The sequence below is a fragment of the Dromaius novaehollandiae genome, chromosome 13, assembly GCF_036370855.1.
Source record: "Dromaius novaehollandiae isolate bDroNov1 chromosome 13, bDroNov1.hap1, whole genome shotgun sequence".
Lineage (NCBI taxonomy): Eukaryota > Metazoa > Chordata > Aves > Casuariiformes > Dromaiidae > Dromaius > Dromaius novaehollandiae.
Window position 1 is genome coordinate 18,242,423 of NC_088110.1, and position 21,054 is coordinate 18,263,476.

The 21,054-nt window shown below is 39.2% G+C and overlaps 1 protein-coding gene across 7 annotated transcripts in view; it reads left to right on the forward strand.

The window, feature by feature from the left end:
* Positions 1-21,054, forward strand: part of WWOX (WW domain containing oxidoreductase) — a 509,240-nt gene that overhangs the window by 127,201 nt on the left and 360,985 nt on the right. For 6 of the 7 annotated variants that reach the window (XR_010391474.1, XM_026107625.2, XM_026107627.2 and 3 more), the window contains exons 7-8: positions 4,535-4,720; positions 8,420-8,684. Coding sequence is in view for 6 of the 7 variants with exons in the window: in XM_026107625.2 (XP_025963410.1) it covers positions 4,535-4,720; positions 8,420-8,684 (451 nt within the window). In the remaining variant the exon portion in view is untranslated. The remainder of the gene's footprint in view (positions 1-4,534; positions 4,721-8,419; positions 8,685-21,054) is intronic. The other variant, XM_064519731.1, reaches the window with a different exon arrangement.

Genomic DNA, 21,054 nt, shown 5'->3' on the forward strand with positions numbered 1-21,054 from the left:
CTGACAGATCATAGTTTTACATCAGGTGCTAACAAATTGATTATTAAATTTCATAACTAACTGATTTATAGCAACAACTTAATTTCTGTATCTCTCTAATGTATTCACTTATTGTATTTTCAAATAGTGCAGAGCAGTTGGATTGCTTTGTTGCTTCTAATGGCAAATTTAGCATAGCACGTGAGGTCTGAATGACTTGCCCAATGCAGGAGCTGGTGATGCATCACACTTGTGAAGTGCACAAGACAGTGAATATCTCGGCTGAAATACATCTACTGTTAAGGATGTCCCTGTTAATTCCACTTGCCTTTTAGCTTTCACTAAATCCAAGCTACGCTTACCCAGATAGTGCTTTCACTGCAAGCGATACAGCAACTGTAGAAAAATCTCACTGTGTTCTGGAGTCTCAGTCATGCTGCGAATGATAAGAAACGGACTATCTGCTACGACGGAGCAGCTTATGTTCGAGTCCCAGTGCATACTTAAATTGTAACGGTAGAGCACATTAGCTCACTTGGTGTGATGTAAGTCACTGACTGAAGACGTTTTAAGGAGGCATAGGGGTAAATTTTCAAAACACTGCAAGGTTTTAACTATACAGGGTTTCCAGAAATACCAAAGAGGAGCCATGGTTAAAGGGAGCAGCTTGCTAATGTCAATGCCAGGAGTAAACATGACAGAAAATGCTGCTGATGTTTTTTGTTGGTTCTAGTTGTGCTTTTGAGGTAGAATTACAAACTATTTTAAACTGAGGGGAGGTTTTTTCCTTGGGCTCAGGAGGAAGCCTAATGTAGATCACAGCAGTGTTTTTAATGAACTTGTGAAATCAAGGTCGTAGTTCTGTTATCACTTCAAATACTCCTGTCATGAAGCAAAGCCGCAGTGCCAGATGTGTGGTGTGAATTGTCACGTATCTTAAAAATTTTGCTCCTGCATAACGATACGCTCGCTGATCCGGAGCTCGGCACCGCTGAGATCAGCATCTGTCATCTGTGGCTGAAATCTGTAACTCGATGACGGCTGTTTCGTAGGTAATCTCACTCGCTTCCTGGCGTGAAAATGTCCAGGTCGCAGAACCCTACGTGCCGATTTACAGGCCTGGGGCCTCGCTGGCAGCCTGGCTGGGGGGACCACGGGGGCCGGTGGGCCTGGGCGCGGGGCCCGTGCCGAGGGCACCGCTTTCAGCGCGGCGCGAAGCCCGGCAGCCCTCCCGCACCGACCCAGGCTGCCCCGCGGGGTTCTGCTCTGTCGCGTTTTCCTGGAGACAGGCTTAGACCATTTAAAAGCGCAAACACCACTTAAAAACAAAGTCATTCGAAAGAGGAATCCGATGTTACCTTTTCACTAGGATATCAGTTTAAAATGTTTCTGGTTTTATATTTCTTCACAGATAACTTTTAGAGAACGTTCTGAAGATTTGTAACTTTACCCACTCTTGAATTCTAATTACTTTTATGTAAAAAAAAAACAAAAAACAAAAAAAAACCAAAAAACCCAAAGATGTTATTTGAAAAATACAGATCTCATGATTGAAGCATACTTTTCTTTCTTTCTTAAAAACTGAATTAAATGCCCTTGCAATTTAAAATTGACCACATTTTGTAGTTTTAAAATTCTTGAATCCTCTTTTTAAGTAATCGAGCTGGCAGATTTAGGTGTTGAGTGCATATTTTGCCTCTGGTAGTTTTGGTGGACTTAGTATTAGCGTGGGCTGTTACAGCCTGGGTCGGTGGGATGCCCTGTTGGTTCACACGTGGGACCTTGCTGTCTCACCGTGGCCTGTCACTTCCGAGCGCGTTGTTCTGTGCAGCCTGGCCTACCCGTCAACCCGAGGGACAGCTCAAAGCAGTAACGTTTCCCTTATTATCCGTACTGTATTTGGAATTCACAGTGCAGCGTCCTGTGATAACGTCATTGTCCAGTGACAGTCAAAAAAAAAAATTAAAATAGTTTTGTAGCTGAGGGAGATGGAAGATTTCTGCATGTCTCCTTTGTGACCCACTTTGCTGTCTTTCACTCAGGCGGGATCCGCGTGCGTGTTGAAGGGCAGCACTTGCTCTTTATGGATCTGCGTATTTCGTGAAAGAGGCGGCAATCAGATTAATGCATTCTGCTTTATACTAGTTATATGCTATATCACAGTTACCAAATAGAAGAGTAATCTCTTTAAAAAGTGCCATATTTGCTTTTGGAGGGACTTGTGGTAGTATTTTCTGTGTTACAGAAGTGCTGGTGTGCCTCAGTTCTCGAACGGGAGGCTCTTATACCAGCAACTGCCTCTACGTAGAAGAAGCTTGTGCCTTTTCCCAGCAGATTTAGAAATCTGTAAATTAATTCTTGACAGAGTGTTTCAGAAACTTTTAGAAGAGATGCTGCATCATGCAAAGTTTGCACACATGTGCTCTGTCTTCGTGAGGCTTTGTTTTCCTGCTGGCAGATGCATCTCGAACAGGCAACGTGAACTGAGGTTAGAGATGAATATGGCAAAACGATATTTGGCAGAATACCAGAAAACAAATTTTTGGTAAAATATGCCACAAATGGTCTGACACCTCTTTAAAAATACAATCTTGAGTCTCTCAGTTCAGCCTGCCTGAATTTTATTCCTTTCATTCAAGTGTGCTATGCTGAGTGGGGTTGCAAAAATGAGAAAAGCAATGACTTTGTGCAAGTCAGTTTGAACAGAAGCGGCAGCCCTTGCCTTGAAAAGGGCACTCCCCTTTATCTCCCGTGTCTTTTCCCAGGTGCAGAACGTATGAGTAGATATTACGAGTCTAAGTTTCACTGACCTAAAAGAAAATCACAAAACGAGCTTCCCAAAGTACAGAGATGTTTCATACTGCTTCTGAGGCTTTTTTATTACTTTTTTTCCAGATTGACACAGATGCAGATACGTGATTGTGAACTTCTTATTAAACAACACTGTACTGGTAACTTCGGTATGGGCTTGAAGTTAAAATTTATTTTAATAAGGAAGTGTAGCCTACTATTTAGATCCATGATCATGCAGCTCTCAGTATTTAGCTGAAGAGCATTTGATTCCTCCAGAGATGTTTTTGAAAATTAGTCTATCAAAATCTGGGTTTTTCAAAAATACCTGAAGGAATCTAACTCACTCAGAGTTGTTTGACAACCTGAGGCTTCATTTTTCACGTTCTTTTCCAGAATTGCTTTTGCAGATGCTCAGAGTTGAGATAAATGTGCCTTTCAACCATGTGGGAAAATGATCCTGACTGTCTCTCTTGTTTTTTTGTGTGTGGTTGGGTTGTGAAGAAGTACTTGAAAAGAAGAGAAGGCAAGTAGTCCTTTGTCCTTCGTATTAGAGTTTGTTGGGAGTCTCTAGAACTGGGTAAGGAGACGTGGCTGCTTTTGTTTTTTCATGAGATTTGGCCAGTTGTGGTAAAGACGTAATAGGCTGGAACAAGCAAAACAAATGTGACAGATTTTATTATTGTGGTATTAGGACATCTCAGATATTGGTGCGTGGTTAGGGCAGGTGTGAAAAGTATTTGTTTGGCAGTCATTGCTTTGTGTGATCCATCTGAGGTCTGAAAATGAGAGCCTTTTCTGAGTTTCATAAGTGTTCAATAAAAGATGAGAAAAACCAGCAAAGGTGTTTGTTCTTGATCTTGGTTGGAGTTTGAGAAGGCTGCAAGGTGTTCAGCATCCTGGCATTACAGTAGAGTTGTCAAAGAAGTTCAAGTTTTCTGGACTTGAGTTTTGATTTTGAGACTTATATGGCAGGTCCTCTTCCAGCATAGTTAGAATGGTAGAATCATACCTTTTACAAAGCAGATTAGGAACACTTCATTTTGAGATGCCCTGGTCATGGTATCTCTGTAGAAACTGTGTTAGGTGACTTCAGTGGAGGACTCTGTTTTGTGGATCTCATATTTACTGTTTGCAGTCCACAAAAATTACACCTTCTGGGGTTTTCCAAGGAAGTTGTTTTTATTTTCCAACCCAGTTTTTTTAAACTTCTTGTAATTTAGCAGAGTACTTTGCAAGCCTCAAGAATATAAAATGTGTGGGCAAGAGCATTATTGCATCTGGCTCCTTTTCTTAATTCCTTTTGCTGCTGTTCACTGAGAGGACTAGTGACTTTCTACAACATCTGTAGCAAAGTTACTTTGCTCTACTCTCATAGACCAAAACTTTGCCTTTCTTCTACTACTGCAATGGTTTAATAACATCTGGATGAATGGATAGGCCCTGGGGTATTCCTGGTCCTTATATATATTTAAGAATCTGATCTGCCCATGCATGTCAGCTCTCCATTCAGCGATTGCTATCGATCCAAACGGCCCAAACTTAGGGAGTTCGCGATGGTCCTCCAGGGCTTGGTTCTAGAGATGCCAAGTGTTACAATTCTAGTTGCTATTTTTGGAGGAAGTGGAAAAGCTGTGTGGCCTTGCCCTGGTGGGCATCTTGAGATGACATGTTGACCCAATTCACACAAAAATGTAATTAATATATTTCATTGAGCTTTCTTTTTCTTGCTTTAATTTTGTTCTTTAATACTTTGATTATTCAGGCCTCTTCACATACTGATCTGCAATGCTGCCATTTTTGGTGTTGCGTGGTGCTTGACGGAAGATGACCTGGAGTCCACCTTCCAGGTGAATCACTTGGGACATTTTTATCTTGTCCAGCTCCTTGAAGATGTTCTACGCCGTTCATCTCCTGCGAGAGTGGTTATGGTATCCTCAGAATCACACAGGTTGGTTAATGTTACAGTACACTTTTGATTTATCTGAAATCTGCAATCTTTGGAGCTGAAAACTGTTATGGCAGAACTTCACTGGAAATACAGAACTTTTTAAAAATGAAACGCCCTGTGCTAAAGCATTTTTGTTTGAATAATATGTTTGAAAATGGAAGATTCACTAATGTTTGTGGATGTTCCTGGATCTGGCTCCATTGCTGTATAGTGTGCTCTAGTTTTATAATATTGTGTAGGTATTTTTTGATTTTGTCTTTGTATGAATGCAGATTTTCACTTCATTTCAGACCACTCATTGATTTTGCTAGAAGATGGAATAATAATTGATTAAATCTGAATGGCATGACCTGTATTGATTTGTCATTCAACAACTTCAACATCTTACCAAGAAGCATGTGCAGTTATTTTAGCAGGAGAAACAATGCAATTAAAAACTGTTAGATGAAATCCAATTGTTTTATAATGAGAAATTAGGGAATTCAATGCAGACATTAGCTGTATAATTGTAAAATGGGAAATACTGTAGTTAATAACATATTAGAAATCTGGCCATACTTCTTTTGGTTAAAATTTCAATTAAAGTGCTAGATGCTCATCTTTTCTATTGCAGTGAGAAGTAGAGTTGCCAAAAAAGACAGTATGAGGTTTTGCCTTATTTCAGACATGCTTGTGGTGTTTGTTTAGAACTGTATTAGTAACTGAAAAGAAGGACTCGATTTAAATAAGAAAGCTGGTTGTGCAAAATGAACAGCCCCGATTCTGAATTTTAGCATGCATGAACCACTTATTGGCTTCTGAGGTAGTTCAGGGACTGCAGGATTAGACCCATAATGTCCACCTTTAAACATTTCTGTTGATTTCTGTTTCACTTTTGGTTGTGTTTAAGAGCTTTAGCAAACCAAAAGGAAAAATGTGTGAGTGCTCCTTCCCCCTCTCCCTCCCCAATATTTCTGAAATGTTTTAGTGACCCAGAATGAAGCTTATTTTTTTTTAATCATGTTTCCATAAAATGTAACCCTGGGGACCTGGTAGAGAGAGACCAGCCAAGGGTCAGGCTGAAACCTTTATCACTCCCAAACACAGGGGCTTATGGTATAAATGACACACTGCAGATAGATTTACTTTTACCATTTTAAATTTATGATGGCTGAAATGAAAGGAAGCAATAGAAAATGGCAGTAATAATCCTCCCCGGTGTTAAAAGACATGAAATGTCTAGTAATTAGGTGGTAACAAAATCTGGACACCCTTATCTTTGCAAATCACACCAGGTTTGTGAAAGCAAGTAGCAGAGTCCTGTTAGGAGTCAGGGAGGCTACTACAGGGCAGGCAAGATAGCTCTAGAAATAAATCTGCCAACTCCAATCACTTGCCAGATGTGGAGGGCACAATGGGATACGTATAAATGAGCTGTTATTTAATGGGAGATTATGTTGAATTGTCAGCTGCTTGTTCCCCTTTGTAAGCTTCTCCCTCAGATAGTATTTTAAATGACATCTTTGTTTTTCACTGTATTAAGTGCTATGTGTAACTAGAGCTTGTATCTCTGCACATCTTTATCTTGTTTTTAAAAACATTTTTTAAAGTGCTCATTGCTAACTCAATGTGATTAGCTGAGGTTTATAGAAGCCCATCAAAAAAATAAGTGGCAATCTCTGTTTGAATAGAATAATGAATGCCACTAGTTGATTTTCTTTTTTTAGGGGGTCCAATTCATGTACAAATGTCACATCTTAACTTTTAAAATGATCATTGTAAATGACTGCTTTTCTTTTTTTCTTTTTTTTTCTTTTTTCCCTCCCATCTGTTTAATGGCAAGAAACTGATGTAAGGAGTTAGTTTAGACATTAGGTATTACTGTGTAGTAGTACTTTCTGACCTACTTGAGAGCTCTGAGCCTTAAACTATGTTGTAAAACAGAAGTGTTGGAATCTAATTACTTCCATAAACCTTGGCTGGATCTTTTTGTTGGAGTCAAGACCCCCTGTTAGGGGAAAAATCAAGTCCTGTTTTTGCAGAAAATATTATACTACACTGCTGCAAGGCAAAATATTTATTTGCCTCTCTGGTTCTTCATTCTCTTTTAGTTACTTCTCTGGATTCAGCACAAATGAATTCTTTTTAAATTAAGCTTTTAGGTAGTTTAAGCACAGCATATTAAAATGAGAATAATAAGTAGGTTGACTTTCCTCCTGTCTTTATTTCTGTGCAGTTAATTTGATTGTACAGCCCTTATCCCGCTGAATTCAATGAGATTGCCGACCTAAGTAAGATTGACTCACATAAGCACACTTGCAGGGCTGGGCTCAAAATATGCCACTAACTGTGTTTCCATTGTGCAGCACACACAAAGTAGTTTATTTATAGAGTATTGTTGGGTGTTCTGAAAGGTTACTTGGGATATGAATATGTGAAATTCCTCCCAGAATAGGCCTGTTAATTTCAGAAATGTATTTTATCTAACTGTGAAAATTATGAAAGAGGAATTTGTTGTTGAAATTGAAGTGCTAATTCTGCAAGATACAGAACATCCTGGATTCCTCTTGAGTTCAAATACCATAGTTGCTTTTCTCTGCGTGTATTATAATTCTGCTCACAGAATGAATGTAGAAATTCCAGCTGATCTCTTCATTTCTGGGCATGAGATGCAAAATTAGTAAAGATATTTTAAAACATTTTTCTAGTGTGTACTATAATTACATTTATCCCTGTGCTCTCCAGCTGATTCTGAAAACTCTGAGTATTAAAAAGAGCTTGCTAAATCCTTTTTATTTTTAGTAGCATTTCTGAGTGGAACATAGGTCTGTAACTAAATGTAGTATTATTTCCTAATATTAAGATATACAAGTAATGTGATAAATCAAACTTGTAAGAATTGGAAAAAAATGTTATCTGGAAAATTCCTTTTCTTCATCTAAATGTCTTCAGAACATTCACTACTTTGTTATTAAAAAAGAGGGGGGGGGAGAAACAAACAGCTGGTGTTTAATGACTCTGTCAGACCCAATTAAAAAACATCAACTAGTTACTTTGATTTGTGTTCAGCCATGCCATGGGTATACTTAAAAACATTATACTCTGCCAGAACTCATTTTGGCTTTGTTTACATTTATCTTTTAAACATATAAGACTATTGATGGCAAGTTACCAAGGTTATAACCCCTTTATATTCATCAATTTTTAATCTAAAAAAGAGTCTAAGAGGCAGTGAGACTCATCCATAGTTACTTGAACACTTAAATGAAAGCGTGCAGTACATGAACACTAGATGAAATAATCAAGGGAAGGGAAGAAGGGGAAATAAAAGAATGCTGGCTTTCCGTGCTTATAATGCAGTTATTTAACCTCACATTATTTACTGTAAGGTAATTATGCTTTTGTGGCTCTATGGCAAAATCTTTTTTCTAGATTTAAAAGAATGTGGTTCATAAACTGTGTGCAATGTCTTTATATCATTAAAACCTTTTCTGATTTGTTTTAGGTATCATTTATTTCTGGTATTTTAATAATTCTGCCATGGTTTATGGGACTATTCCTTTGGCCTCAAAAAATTTCCAGTAGATACCTGCAACTCCAAAATAAGCTGTTGTTTTTGTTGGTTCTGGCTAAGCTCTACTCTATTGTCTACGTTTTATGTTCTCCAAATGAGAGCAAAATTAACTGTGGGGTATCTCAGGCATGTTTACTGTTTTTTAGATTTACAGAAATTCAAGGTTCCTTTGGAAAACTTGATTTCAGCCTGCTTTCTCCATCTAAGAAGCAGTATTGGTCTATGCTGGCCTACAACCGTTCCAAGCTTTGCAATATACTGTTCTCCAATGAGCTGAACCGACGCCTTTCTCCCCACGGGGTGACGTCTAATGCCGTCCATCCTGGAAATATGATGTACTCCTCGCTCCATCGGAACTGGTGGGTGTATAGCCTGTTGTTTACCTTGGCTCGACCTTTCACCAAATCCATGGTAAGCGAATGATTTACAGTGTTTTACACAGCTTTAGTTTTCAAGTCAGGGAAGCGAAGTTATAAAAATCCAGATGTATGTATTTGCTTTAACCTTTTGCCTTTTATAACCGCAACCTGACTTTAACGGCAAATGCAGTGTCAAGATAGGGAGCACTCTAGAAGAGGATGCTTGAACAATTTTACATGAACTTTGTCAGTCCTCAGTAAAAGTACCACGTTAGGTGCAGTATGAGGCTCCCTTGGAAGGTATGATTTTAGCTCGCTCTGGTTAAGGTAGTTTTATATTTAGGTGTGGGATAATTTAGAGTGCTCAATATATGTAAACCATCAAAAATTGCTTTGGTTTTTAAGTGGAGTATGCTTAACTGAGTTTTTTTAATGTAAACAAATGCCCTAGTTAGAAAAGATACTGCAGGCATTAGTAATGGCTGAGGAGAAGGAAGCGCTTTTGGTGGAAAAAGCACCCTCACTCTTACTCAGAAAAAAAGCAATGATTTTCTTGATTCTTTTTATACCTACTCTGTGCATCTGTATTTGGCAGATTTATATTTTGGCGGTTTTAAATTCCAGCATTTGAAGTAAGTTAACATTCGCTTCTAAAATGTTTCACGCTTAAAACTTTTAAACGCTACAGTTTTAAATTCACCTTTAAAACACACTTGTTTCTTCTGAGACAGTTCCCGACTGTTTTGGTTTTAAAATATACAGTCCTTGAAGAAGGAAAACTCTTGGGCTGTGTTGGAAGAAAGTGGGTGAAGATAAATGCAGTCCATGAAGCCAGATTTGCCCATGTGAGCCTCTGGAGAGTGAGTCAGTAGTGGGTTTTAGAGATGCGTCAACAGCTGCCTACTTCCAAGTGTCAGTGGCACATAATTTTAGAGAAGAATCCTTCTCTTTCTATATTCATTTTCAAGCAAACGACTACTGAAATAGGTTGATTATTGCAATCTGACAAGAGTATTGCTAGAATTGTAAGTTAGTGTGTAGATGTCATGGCTCGAATGAATTTTTAGTGTTACCTATATTATGTGTCTCAATTTTCTAAATGGGTCTTTTTCTTATGAAACAAGGCAATGAGAGTTTTTCCTTTGTCTCTCTTGGACTTTGGATTGACACCATGATGCAAAGAAAGGCTATGCAAGTCTTTCATAGGCAGTATTAGGAGGCTTCGTTAAATAGGAATTGGCAACATCCCCGGTGCCTGGAGGGGGTTACACTTATCTCTTGAACCTCTCACCCAGGTTATTTACAAGGAGCCCGAAGTCATTTGCTGGGCATAGGATAGCTACTTCTTCATGGAGAACTGGTTCTCTTTTCACCTTATTGACTATTTCTTATTCATTGGCAGAGAATGGTGTTCCCAAAGGACGGGGAGGCGGGGAGACTCCCTTGAATGTTTGCGCTTAGGAACCAGGGTCATGAAAAGACTAATATCCCTGTAAGACCCATCTAGCCATGGCAATTTCTTCAGGCCCCTTTTACAGAGCATTCAGTGACCGGTGTAAGTGGTGTTATGTACCTTATCGTCTCCCTGAGTCAATGGTACAGACAAAATTAATTGTCCTCATTTGCAAAAAGAGCAGGGAAGGAGTTTTTGAGAGAGGGAGGATCCATTCTTAAGTAGTTTAATCTGCAGCATAACCTCCAGTAGTTAGCAAATCAGTGTGGTGCAAAAAGGAAAAGGATTGAATGAAATGAAACTCATCTTAATTTCCATGGGATACATAAAAGCAGAAGATGCATCTTACTGTGTTCAAAACTGTGCTTACATGTCCAAAAATGAACAGCTTCTTGAACAGCTTCTTGAACAACACCAAATCTTCACTACCACCGATGAAGCAAGGGTACAAACACTTTGTAGTGTGGTGCAGGGACAGCCAGGACAGTCTGTGCACACTGCCTGCAGAAGGTGCGTGCGCAAACCCTGTCCGCGGCCATGAGACTGGGATGGGTGCATTCTCACCTTGAAACAGAAATAAAATCTTTCAACATACTCTTTGACCAGTACTTTTAAAATAATGTCTCTGCTGTGTTAGGGAGAGTTTATGCAACAAATTATTTAAGTGCACGATATCAACCTACAGTGGGAAAGATCCAGTCTGTGGAAATTTTGTGAATTAACTTAGTTTTATTTACTCTGGTTTCACAAAGGAACCTCTTGTGTTTGTTAATCAGGTAAAGTCACGCTTATACATGTAATACATATATACATAAAAAGTTAAACCAGTGGAGTTCATTTTGAATTCTTTAAATCCACTGATGGTTTCTTTTGATAGTATCTGTTTGTTTAATCATGGTGTGTAAAAAGGAATACAAAATATACCCGCCTGGAATAACAGTGCGCCCTAGTCCAAGACTAACTGCTTCAGGAAGTCCTTTTGTGTTCGTATTTATTTCCCTGAGGCTGTTTGAGTGGTACCGTGGTGGGTGTGGGTGAGGGTAAGCATGGCTCTTGCAGCTCATGTTCTGATATGAATTGCCGTGTTCCCCTGCAGCTTATCAGTGCTTCCACTGCCAATAAACCTTGGGACAAAGAAGTGACTCTTGCTGGGTACGCAGACAAGCTGAATTTCTCAATATGGCCAATGTCGGAATTTTTGTATTGTAAGATTAGTAGGGAGCAAATGAACTGCTGGTTCCCCCTCTGCAGGGATTGTGCTATCACTAACCTGGAATGGACTTTGTAGAGGATTTTTCTGTAGGCTTCATCTCACTCCCCTATGGCAGCTCTCCCCAGAGCTTAGATGAGTTTTCTGGTCCGGATACTGAGGGCGCGTCTCGGAGGTGAGAGCTGCTGTCCTGAGGTGTGAGCCGTACGTCCGCGTGTCTTGCAAGGGTCCTGCATTGCACAATGCAGCATGATGCAGCAACGTTTGAACTATCTGCAGCGGAGCTGGGTCTGCAACTGCGAGTGAGCTGTCCGTGCCAAGGTTACGTGCAGAGAAGTCAGGTATTATTAGCTCAGGCATGGTGCCAGGCAGATACGCCTGTGCTAGCTTTGCGCTCTGAGGTGGTATCTCTACCACCATTAGTTTTCACAGCTTTGACTTAGTCGGCGTCATTTTCTGTGGCAGTTATTAAATTATCTATCTAAAGTTCATTTACTAGAAATCAAAACATTATTTTGTTTTGTTCCAAACAGCGAGCAAACATACCCTGCGTGTTTGAAAACCGTTTCTTAATGTAGTTATTCAGCTCGTGCATGTTAAACAGCTCCGATCTGGTAGACGACAATGTCGCGTTTTCTCCCCAAATGCATGTTCCTGCGTACTGTGAATCTCCGTTTTGGGGAGAGGCCCCGCAGCCTCCGGCACGCGGCGCTTGGAGCACTCGGCCTGGCAGGGTTTAGCTCAGGAAACGCTGCCTGTAGCTGTTTCGTTTTAGCCGATTCCCTGAAGCACCGAGAAGCAGTATTCTGGTATCACGCTCCTTATTTTCTTATTTGCTGTTACTACAGTGACTCAATTTCAGTAATTAGGACACTCTTCATGAAATTGGGCTATTTTAAGCTTCTGCATAAGGAATGGTGTTGCAGATCACCACTTTTATAATCTGGATTTCAAGAAAAAAAAAAAAAGAAAAACCTGTTCTCTCTTTGAAGTGTTAAGCTTTTAGATATATAATTGTAGTTGTTTCTGTAAATGGTTCATACCTTACTGAAAGGAAAAAATGCAAGTCCATGTCTTCCAAACCTGTTTTATGATTGCTTACATTATAAAAATTATGGCATATTTGTGCTGATTATAGCAAAGCTTCCTTTGGAATCGCAGGAAGTTGTCTGGTCAGCTTTCGAAACATAATACAATATTTATGTTACTGATGGTTACAGGTACGCAACAAATACTTAGAGTAAGCAGAGCACTGCAGACTGAATGAGTTCCCCCCCCCCCCCCCCCAAGATCTCAAATCTACAAGAATTTGTTAAACAGAACTGGAGAACAAGTAATTCTTGATAGATGGGGTAGTTGCAAATGAATTACCATAGTATTATATAGTAGCTACTGTAGCCCTAATCATGTTGCAAGGGCCTCTCTCTTGCTTACCACGACACAGTTACCCAGTAAATTGGAGGAGCTCACAATATAATTATAGGTGACTTGAAGCAAGTGCCCGGTGTCAATGGGAGCTTGGGCGAGGGCCTCTGAAGGTAGCCATGCAGGCCGAGGATACGGCCAGCTGGCTCGGCTCGAGATCTTGGGTGTGGGTGGGGGTTTAAGACATCCGCAAGGCTTGTGAGTTGGCTCAAGACCAGTACAACTGCGTGGCTTGTTTTGTTTTAAATTAATGCTAGTCATTCAGAAACCCATCCGATTTGTTACTAGTTACGTACAAAATTAAATGAATTTATTGTAAGTTCCTAGCTTGAACCGAATATATATCTAGTGTCAGCCCCGGATGATTTGGTGGGGCTACAATGGCATACAAAATTAGAAGCAGAGTGCTATTATCACACGCTTGCGATAGTCTTACACAGAACCAAATATTTTTGTTGGCAGGTAACGGAGCAGAAAGAATATCATGTGTTAGGGTAGCAAGAGCTTAACAGATGTTTCAGTGAACTAAATTTTCAAATCCTTTCCCATTAAGCAATGGCCAGGCGCTGCACCAGTTCTGAGACTATTGGGTTACGTTTCCTGCTGCAGTGCAAAGCCAGCCATTGTGCTGGAGTTTTAGCAGATGTGTTACCCCCTTTTAATGGTTGGGAAGAAAACACTGGTTCTGTTGCTGAGGTATAAATTACAACTAGAAAAGCTCAACCTGTCACACTCTTAAACCCCAGTTAGCCATAGTGAGACCATTCTGCCCTTCGTTATTCAGTGTTTAAGAGGCTGATACTTGAACTGCTTTTCCATCCCCTCCCCTAAGATAGTAGCTTTTTAGAATTAGAAGCTGTATTTAAAACATTTACTATTGAGAGCTACAAGGAATATTTTTAAGGGCCCCACAAGTCTTCTGAATGTCTTAATTTTAGGTCAAACAATGAACTCTTGTGATTCTGCTCCAGTCATAAGGGTGAACTTAAATTTCACGTGATGGCTTGCACTCATGCCTGACACCACCCGCTCAGAAACGAGTTCTGGCAAGGAGCAGATCTGCACCTTTAGGAGTGACTTGCTTCTGCCTAATGATCACGTCTGCCTGCCCTTGATAGAAGCCTGAAAGAGGCCTTAAAGTCTCATCAGCCCTGTTCTCCTGTAGGGAACCTGGAATAACCCTCAGAGTTGGGGGTAGCATTCCCTCGGATTTTGCTCTCCAGAGATCTGCGTGGGCCGTGTCGAGTTGATGTTGGTTTCCATAACTGACTTCACAGTTCAGACCCAACCCTGCCCTCAGCTGGGCACGAGCAACTTCAAGAGAAGTCGTGGGCCGTATGTGTATGTGCACATTTCAGGCTAAAATTTCACCTGTGTTTCCTCCTTACGACGTTGCTGAAAATGCGCTGGGGTTTCTTGAAAAGCTGCAGGCAGTTCTTCTTGAAAAGGACCTCCCAGGTCAGATTTGATCAAAACAGCAGTTTCTTTTCTCAAATTGAGGTTTAGGCAGGGAGCGAAAGGGGAAGAGAGTGTGAAAGGGGACTGAATAGCTACTGAATATTATTAGCATTTGTCGTAGGGTGTATTATTTTCTTTGGAGAGGATGTAGATTGCATACGCAGTTCTCCTGTATTATGGATTAATGTCTAGACTGTAAGTGTTAGAGCCATGCTGAGCAATAGCTCTCTTCCGTCACATACAGGTTCATGGGCTCCATCTCCAGTAAGGCAGAAGGACAGTTATTTCGTTGAATGCTGACAGCGTACACCTCCTTGCAGGATAGTCATCGTATCAAATTGACTGAATCGGATAAGAGGAAAGAAGACATATGGGGATGGCAAAGAAATGGCCCAAAAGTAGTTAATAATTTTGGAAGGATGGTGGCAAGCAAAATTCTTCTATGCATTTAGAATTTCTGTATCCTATCTAGTAATAAAATGTACTATAAGCTAGCATGTTATCCAGCTTCCATTTAACTGATACGTATTTTAAGTCCCTGTTAAAATAAGAATGGCATGAAATATGAGGGCAATTCAATCAGTCCCTCATAACCCTCACCACAGGAAGGGAGAGTCTTCGTAGAAACCTCTCCGTGCACCCAGCAGAAGAGCTGAGGGCATCAGCGTGCAGAGTAGCTCCCTGGCGAGGGAGCCCTGGCCTGGGTTTGTGGTGTCCTGCGTGCCCCCAGAGCTCTTTGCGGAGCAGCTCTGTTATGTCCCACTGTTGTGGGGGGGAATTGAGAAATTTCCTCCTTCCTCCCTAGATCCTTGCAGAATTGCAGAATGTCCCACCAAGTTTGTGGGCCTGCAAGGTAGGGACACATTTGGTCCATAATGTTTTATGCTACAAGTCATGACATTAGAATTTGAAGTTAAAGCATATTTCCCTATTTTTCAGCTTGAAAAAGCCTTACTAGATTAGAAATGTATATACAACTTGTGGAACATCTGCATACAGGTTTGCATTTCCCAGAAATGCTGATGTTCTATGCAGCCTCGCATCCAGCCCTGTCTGCTACCTTACTGTCTCCCTCACTGGGAGAGATGGGCCTCGTAGTTGATTAGCACCACAGAGGAGAATTATTTCTTTTTGAAACTTGTAGAAAATCAGTTTTACATCCAGTTATTTTCCTTTCTTGTTCAGATTTTTACATCATCTAGAAACAAACCTTGTTTAATAATTAGGGGGGAAGGATTTGTGGGTTTAATAGCATTGCAAATGAAATAATGAGTGCTTAACAAAAGATTTTAAAAGTAAATCCTTTTTATTTCGGCAGTCTGGTATGATTGATTTGTAATTTCTTTTTTGTTTGAAAGTCCCAGACTTTTTTCCTGCTTTTGCTCAATCCCTTTCTTTGACTATAGTTTTTTACTGTGTTCTTTTGCAGTCTGCCAAAGATTTAGTCTCCATTTTTTCCTTATTTCTTCTTTTTCACTCAGCTTCATGTGCAGATCTGAACTGCAGCTGAACTGTTGTGGTGTCTCTGATGTGTTATGCAGCATCGGGCTGCTCAGAATGTAGTTGAGAAACCTTAAGAAAGGAAGTTTCGGTCCTATCTGACCGTTGAGGTGTTTGGGTACCAGGCAAGATGTTGCAGTCTGATGAAAACAGCTGAACACAGGATATTTAGCCTTTTGCTTTTTCTCCTCTCACTTTTGTTTTTTTATGTCATTACTATACTAGCTAAGAGGAATTTGCCTTGTCCTTGCAGTAGCATTCTTGAGATGTTTCTCACACTGAAATATTGTCATTTGCTTTATTTGCTGCAAAAATTAACTGTCTACTGCAGTAATGGAAAGCCAACAAGGTATCAGTTTTCCATGGGCAACGACAACTAGAATTCAGAACTGTAACTTGGAAGAGACTGTAATAAAGAGTTTTTAATCTACGTAGGTAATGCAATTCAGTACTTCCAAAATACTTTAAATTCTGAGGGTTTCCTGATTTATTTTGCATATTTCTGTATGTTTATTCTTTTTTCAAATATTACAGAGAGATGTGGGAGTAGAATGAAGATTAAAAAGTTTGTGAAAGGAAAGGTTCTCCGTATGGGACTTTGTATTTTCACAGTGCCCTCTGAAACTGTATTTTCATATTTTTATACTGTTTGCCAGGGAAGAAAATAGCTAATAATAGCACTAGATAACATTCTGGATTTATATGTACAACCTCTTGGCCTGCCCTTCTCCTGCCTGGTCAGAATTACCTTCTGCCCTTGCAAAAGCGGAGGTCTGCTACTTTGCCACAGGACAGCGTGTTAAAGCTCTGCTTATGGGCTATTTTGCAGCATTTTGGGTTTTGTGGAATGTCAAAACACAAACTGTTTTTTCTTTTGTAGCTTATATTAATTTAGTATTTTCTGACAAGAATAACTCAGAAAACAGGAAAGCATTTAGCTTTGTTAAAAATGATTGGGAAAGACTGCAAGGGAAACAACGAGCGACTTTTCTAAATGCGTTACGTGTGAGTTGTATAAATCAATAAACCTACACGTTCAGTTCTTTTAGTAGCTGTAGCTAGCAACAGTAACTTTTGCTGGGAATTATCTAGGTTAAAATCTAACAATATCCTGTATAAATTGGCAAGTGAACTTAAATGTCTTGAAGACCTTTTTAAAGATTGGAACAGATTGCCTCTGTGGTTTTTTTTTCATGCATTAATTTGATGCTAATGCGAGCATGTGGCTGTTACCTGAGGAAAAAAGCAGCTATGCCTTAAAAGTTTTATGATATATCCGGGCCCGGGACTTTTTAATGCATCACTGAACTAAACAAGTAGTCCTTCCTTTTCAACTGGTATTTGTTGGCCCACCCTTTAACAGCCTTCAGATTGTGCTGGTACGTGTTATATTAATAATTTTTTTAGTCAAATAAACCCAAGGATTTTTGAAATAGAAATAATTCTGCCCTTCTGCTTAAAAAGGGCTCAATCTTGTGACTCGGCACCACTTGGTACCCTGCGGGTCCCCATCTGGGTGCCCGAGGAAGGTCGCTTAGACACTTCGTTATAAATAACAGACTTGGATCCAGACCTCCTTAGTTACAGGCTAGAACATAAATCACAGGATTATTCATTTTCTTTAATAACAGGAGAGTAATAAAGATAACATTTTTATGAATGAGATATCTATAATCAAAAGCAGAGTCGATGCCTTGCAGTTCATTTATAATGATCCAGTGATCTGTTGCATTCTGAAAAGATTATCTTCTCAAATATTCACAGCAATAAAACTTGACTTTTAGCTAGCAGTGAGTTGCTAATCACTTTTTATAAGACGTGGACTTTAAAAACTATTTTAAATCAATATGACCTTTAACTTCTTGCACAGACTTATGGCTACTATGCTGTATAGCTAGCAAAAAAATTAAGGACAGCCAAACACGAAGTATACAAGACAGTTCAGTTTAACTAGGCATTTTCACCTGCTGAAATTACTAGGCTGTAAGTGACATAAAATGTTAAAAAAAAAAAAAAAAAAAAGCCTATGTGGGCTAAGACGTACAACAGCAGATTTGGGTTTCAGTTAAGTCTGCTGTCATCTGTCGTACTGTAGAAGACAGGAGAACATCTTAATGATGGGAGAGAAGGGGTTATGAACTAAGGGCTGTAATAGTTGTGCTTCATTAATGTGCTTTCACTTTCTCAATTTTCTTCTCTTAAATCAAGGTTCATATTGAGTTTAGAGTCCAACAACTGGATCATTTTTGGCTATGATTTTTTTAATGTAAATCTTCTATTTATTCCTTAAACAAGAAGGAGTATTTCAAGTCCTCATGTGTCACTAAACTTTGAACTAGGACCTTCTTGTCCATGCTACTTGACTCCTTAGGCATGATGGCTCTTTTTTTTCCTTGTACTGTCTGTCTGCCGTGACATGTGTGCATGCACACACACCCCTCTGCTGATACTAAGCCTTCTACACTACTTTTAGTAAGTCTTCTAGCCCTTTAGAAAGCACAGTGCTCATCCACATATCTCAAATTCATTTTTGGACAAAGTTCATTTTTTTGTCTCTATCTTCTGAAAGGAAAAATCCTATGCCCAAATTGAAAATGGTAAATGGTAAAAATGATGAAATTGTATAATCAAACATTGTTAGCCTATATCACTTAGGGAGCATAAATCACAGAGCAATATAAATCTTGTGGACTCCAGAACATGATTTATCTTTCTTTACATTTTTGAAGTTGCTATTTATGAATGAACAGATGTTCAGGAAACCCCAAGCTTTCATTGGCTGTGTTTACAATACATAAAATATCAAATGGTTTAAAAAGAAAAAAAGAAAAAAGGCCGTGTAGATCCTATTTTACAGAGCGATCATTTAAATACTCTTTCTTAATTGGGGGATGCAGTGCTTAGTGACATTAATATTCCCCTAGATCTCGTTGGATATCTGAGATGCTTTGCCATAGCATGGTCCTTTCATTTCTCTGTCATCTTTGAAGAGGTGCCATGCCACTTTAAACAGCTCACCAAGCAGTTTCATGTGATGGGTTCTCTTTAATCACTTACATTCAGAGAAAGTCAAATATTCCTTGTGAAGCCAAAGTAATCTAGCAGAATGTATAGTGTTTGTGCAGCTGGATATCTTATTTATTTGAAGTTCTCAGGGAAATCTCTTCTGACTTTACAGAAAAGATGGAAGGGTAAACAGTAAGAGTGTCCAAGTAATCTGAGCTAGAAAGTCCCTTCTTTCAGAGCAAAGTCATTAAAAAAGTGTATTTGCAAGGTCCAAAAAAAATACAGTATATCAAATGCAGAGTGCTACATGTTTTTGTAGTATTCTCACTACTTTTACGTATATGTGTGTGCGTGTGTGTGTGTATCTATCTATATAAACAAAAAATATACTTGGGTTTTTAATATATTTAATATTCCTGGATAGGTGAGCACAATAGAAGGCTGTTTTCCTGCAAAAGTGATTCATCATCATCATGTTGGCATTCCCTAGGCATGATAACTACATAACTGAATTACCAGTCCTAAAAGCTTTCTTGCAAGAAAGTTATTAAAAATGTGTGCGTGTGCATATGTGTATGTGTGCATATATATATATTTATATATATTTATTTACTTGTTTGTATTTCTAGGCTTTCGGGAGGTGTCCAGCTGTGGTATTGGTAGTGTTTCTAGTTTGTGTCGGTTCTTTCTTCCATAATTTAGTAAATGTTGATATCTTTTTCTCTCTCGATGAAAATGTGAGGGAGCTTACTACAGACTGTGTGTGTTATGGATATGAGTGTGATAATATTCTTTTTTCTAGAGGCAAGACACAAGCTGCAGGATGCCCCTTGGCCAGCTTGGAGCATTGGCTAGATTCCCACCTGGAAATTGGTCTGTGGTTGATGAGACTGTCTTAGGGAGTGTATTTAATTTTTCCACTGGATATTCACTAGTATTTTGTAGTTCAGTAGTTTCCACTATGTATCATTCTCTGAGGTTTACTGCCAAAGCTAGAGCTGGATCGTGTTCAGATCTGGAGCTTCTTTCTCCTATATTCCTAATATTTTTACTGTTTTTGTGCCCTCTTTGTAGGAAAGTGTGTATGAGTAAGAGAAGGGAAGAAAGAGGGTATATTGCTCCAGAACAGTTAATGAAGCCAAGAAGCTGTCTTTGATTTTATGTAGGTTTTACAACCAGCATCAGTGTGAACTGATGTGTGTCCTGCCTCTGCCCTTCCTTTTCTGTTAACCTACTGTGATAATCCTTTGGTCCTTGCTTTCTCACCTTTCTCTAAAGATCAGCAAAGTGCAAATGCATGATGGTATGTTAAATATATAGAATATAGTATCTTAAAAGGTTTTTTTAATGTTTATGTGATTGAGGATTTTTTTTTAAGAATAAAGGAGGAAGATTTGGCCAAAAAAAGTTGCTCGTATTGAATCCCTTTGCCAGTGGAAATATGAAAATATTTTGTTATGTGTGTTATATGGCCTGATTTTGTATGATTTACTTACGATAAAGTGGCAGAATGCACTCATTTGCTTCAGAGGGAAAAGTGACTATAATACTGAATTTATCATGCTCAGTTCAGTATAAAAATGCACAGTAAGCGAGTCAGTACTTACTCATTTCGCAGTAATCTGTATGAGGGTTTGTAATCAGAGAATTTGTAGAGTTACTTATCTGTTAAAGTTTCCTTGGAGACTTACAAGACTTGAGTCGTTTGGATTTTCCAGTCGCTCTACTTTGCTGTTTCTAGGAAATATTTAGAACAGTAGCATCAATTTGCTTTTGGCAAACAGGGTGACAGTAAATAGAAACATCATAGTCAAATTCCATTCATTATTTTAGTGACACCATGTTTTTGCAGTTATTAAATATCACTATGGATATAGCACCACCTTCTATGCATGCCAAAAAAAATCTATAGAGGGCATATTTGAGGAATTTTATTAATTGCAAAAGCATTGCATTGAAATGAGATAAAGATAGCACTGTTGGATGATGCATCTTATTTAAAAGTAAAGTCATTTTTGATAGAATTGTTTATCTTGAAAAAGAGGACTGACTTGTCCTGAATATGCAGGATTGATTGATCGTGCTGTGGACCTCTATCTCTTACAGCACTTCTGTCTTAAGAGCTGCTATTTCCAAAAAATGGTGTTCTCATAAATGTACTGCTTGTGTGGGCTGTACTTTCAACTTTAATTTGGTTAAGATGGCTATTGCTATCGGTTCAGGAGACTGTTAAGCAGGTGTAGGAGCTGAACCGTGCCGTGAGCTTTCAGACATGCCTGTTCCTGTGGGGTGTCTATTACCTAAAATTCACTGAAACCGTTTGGCTCAGCACCAGTCACGTAATGCTGCTCGTATATGTTGAAGTATAGC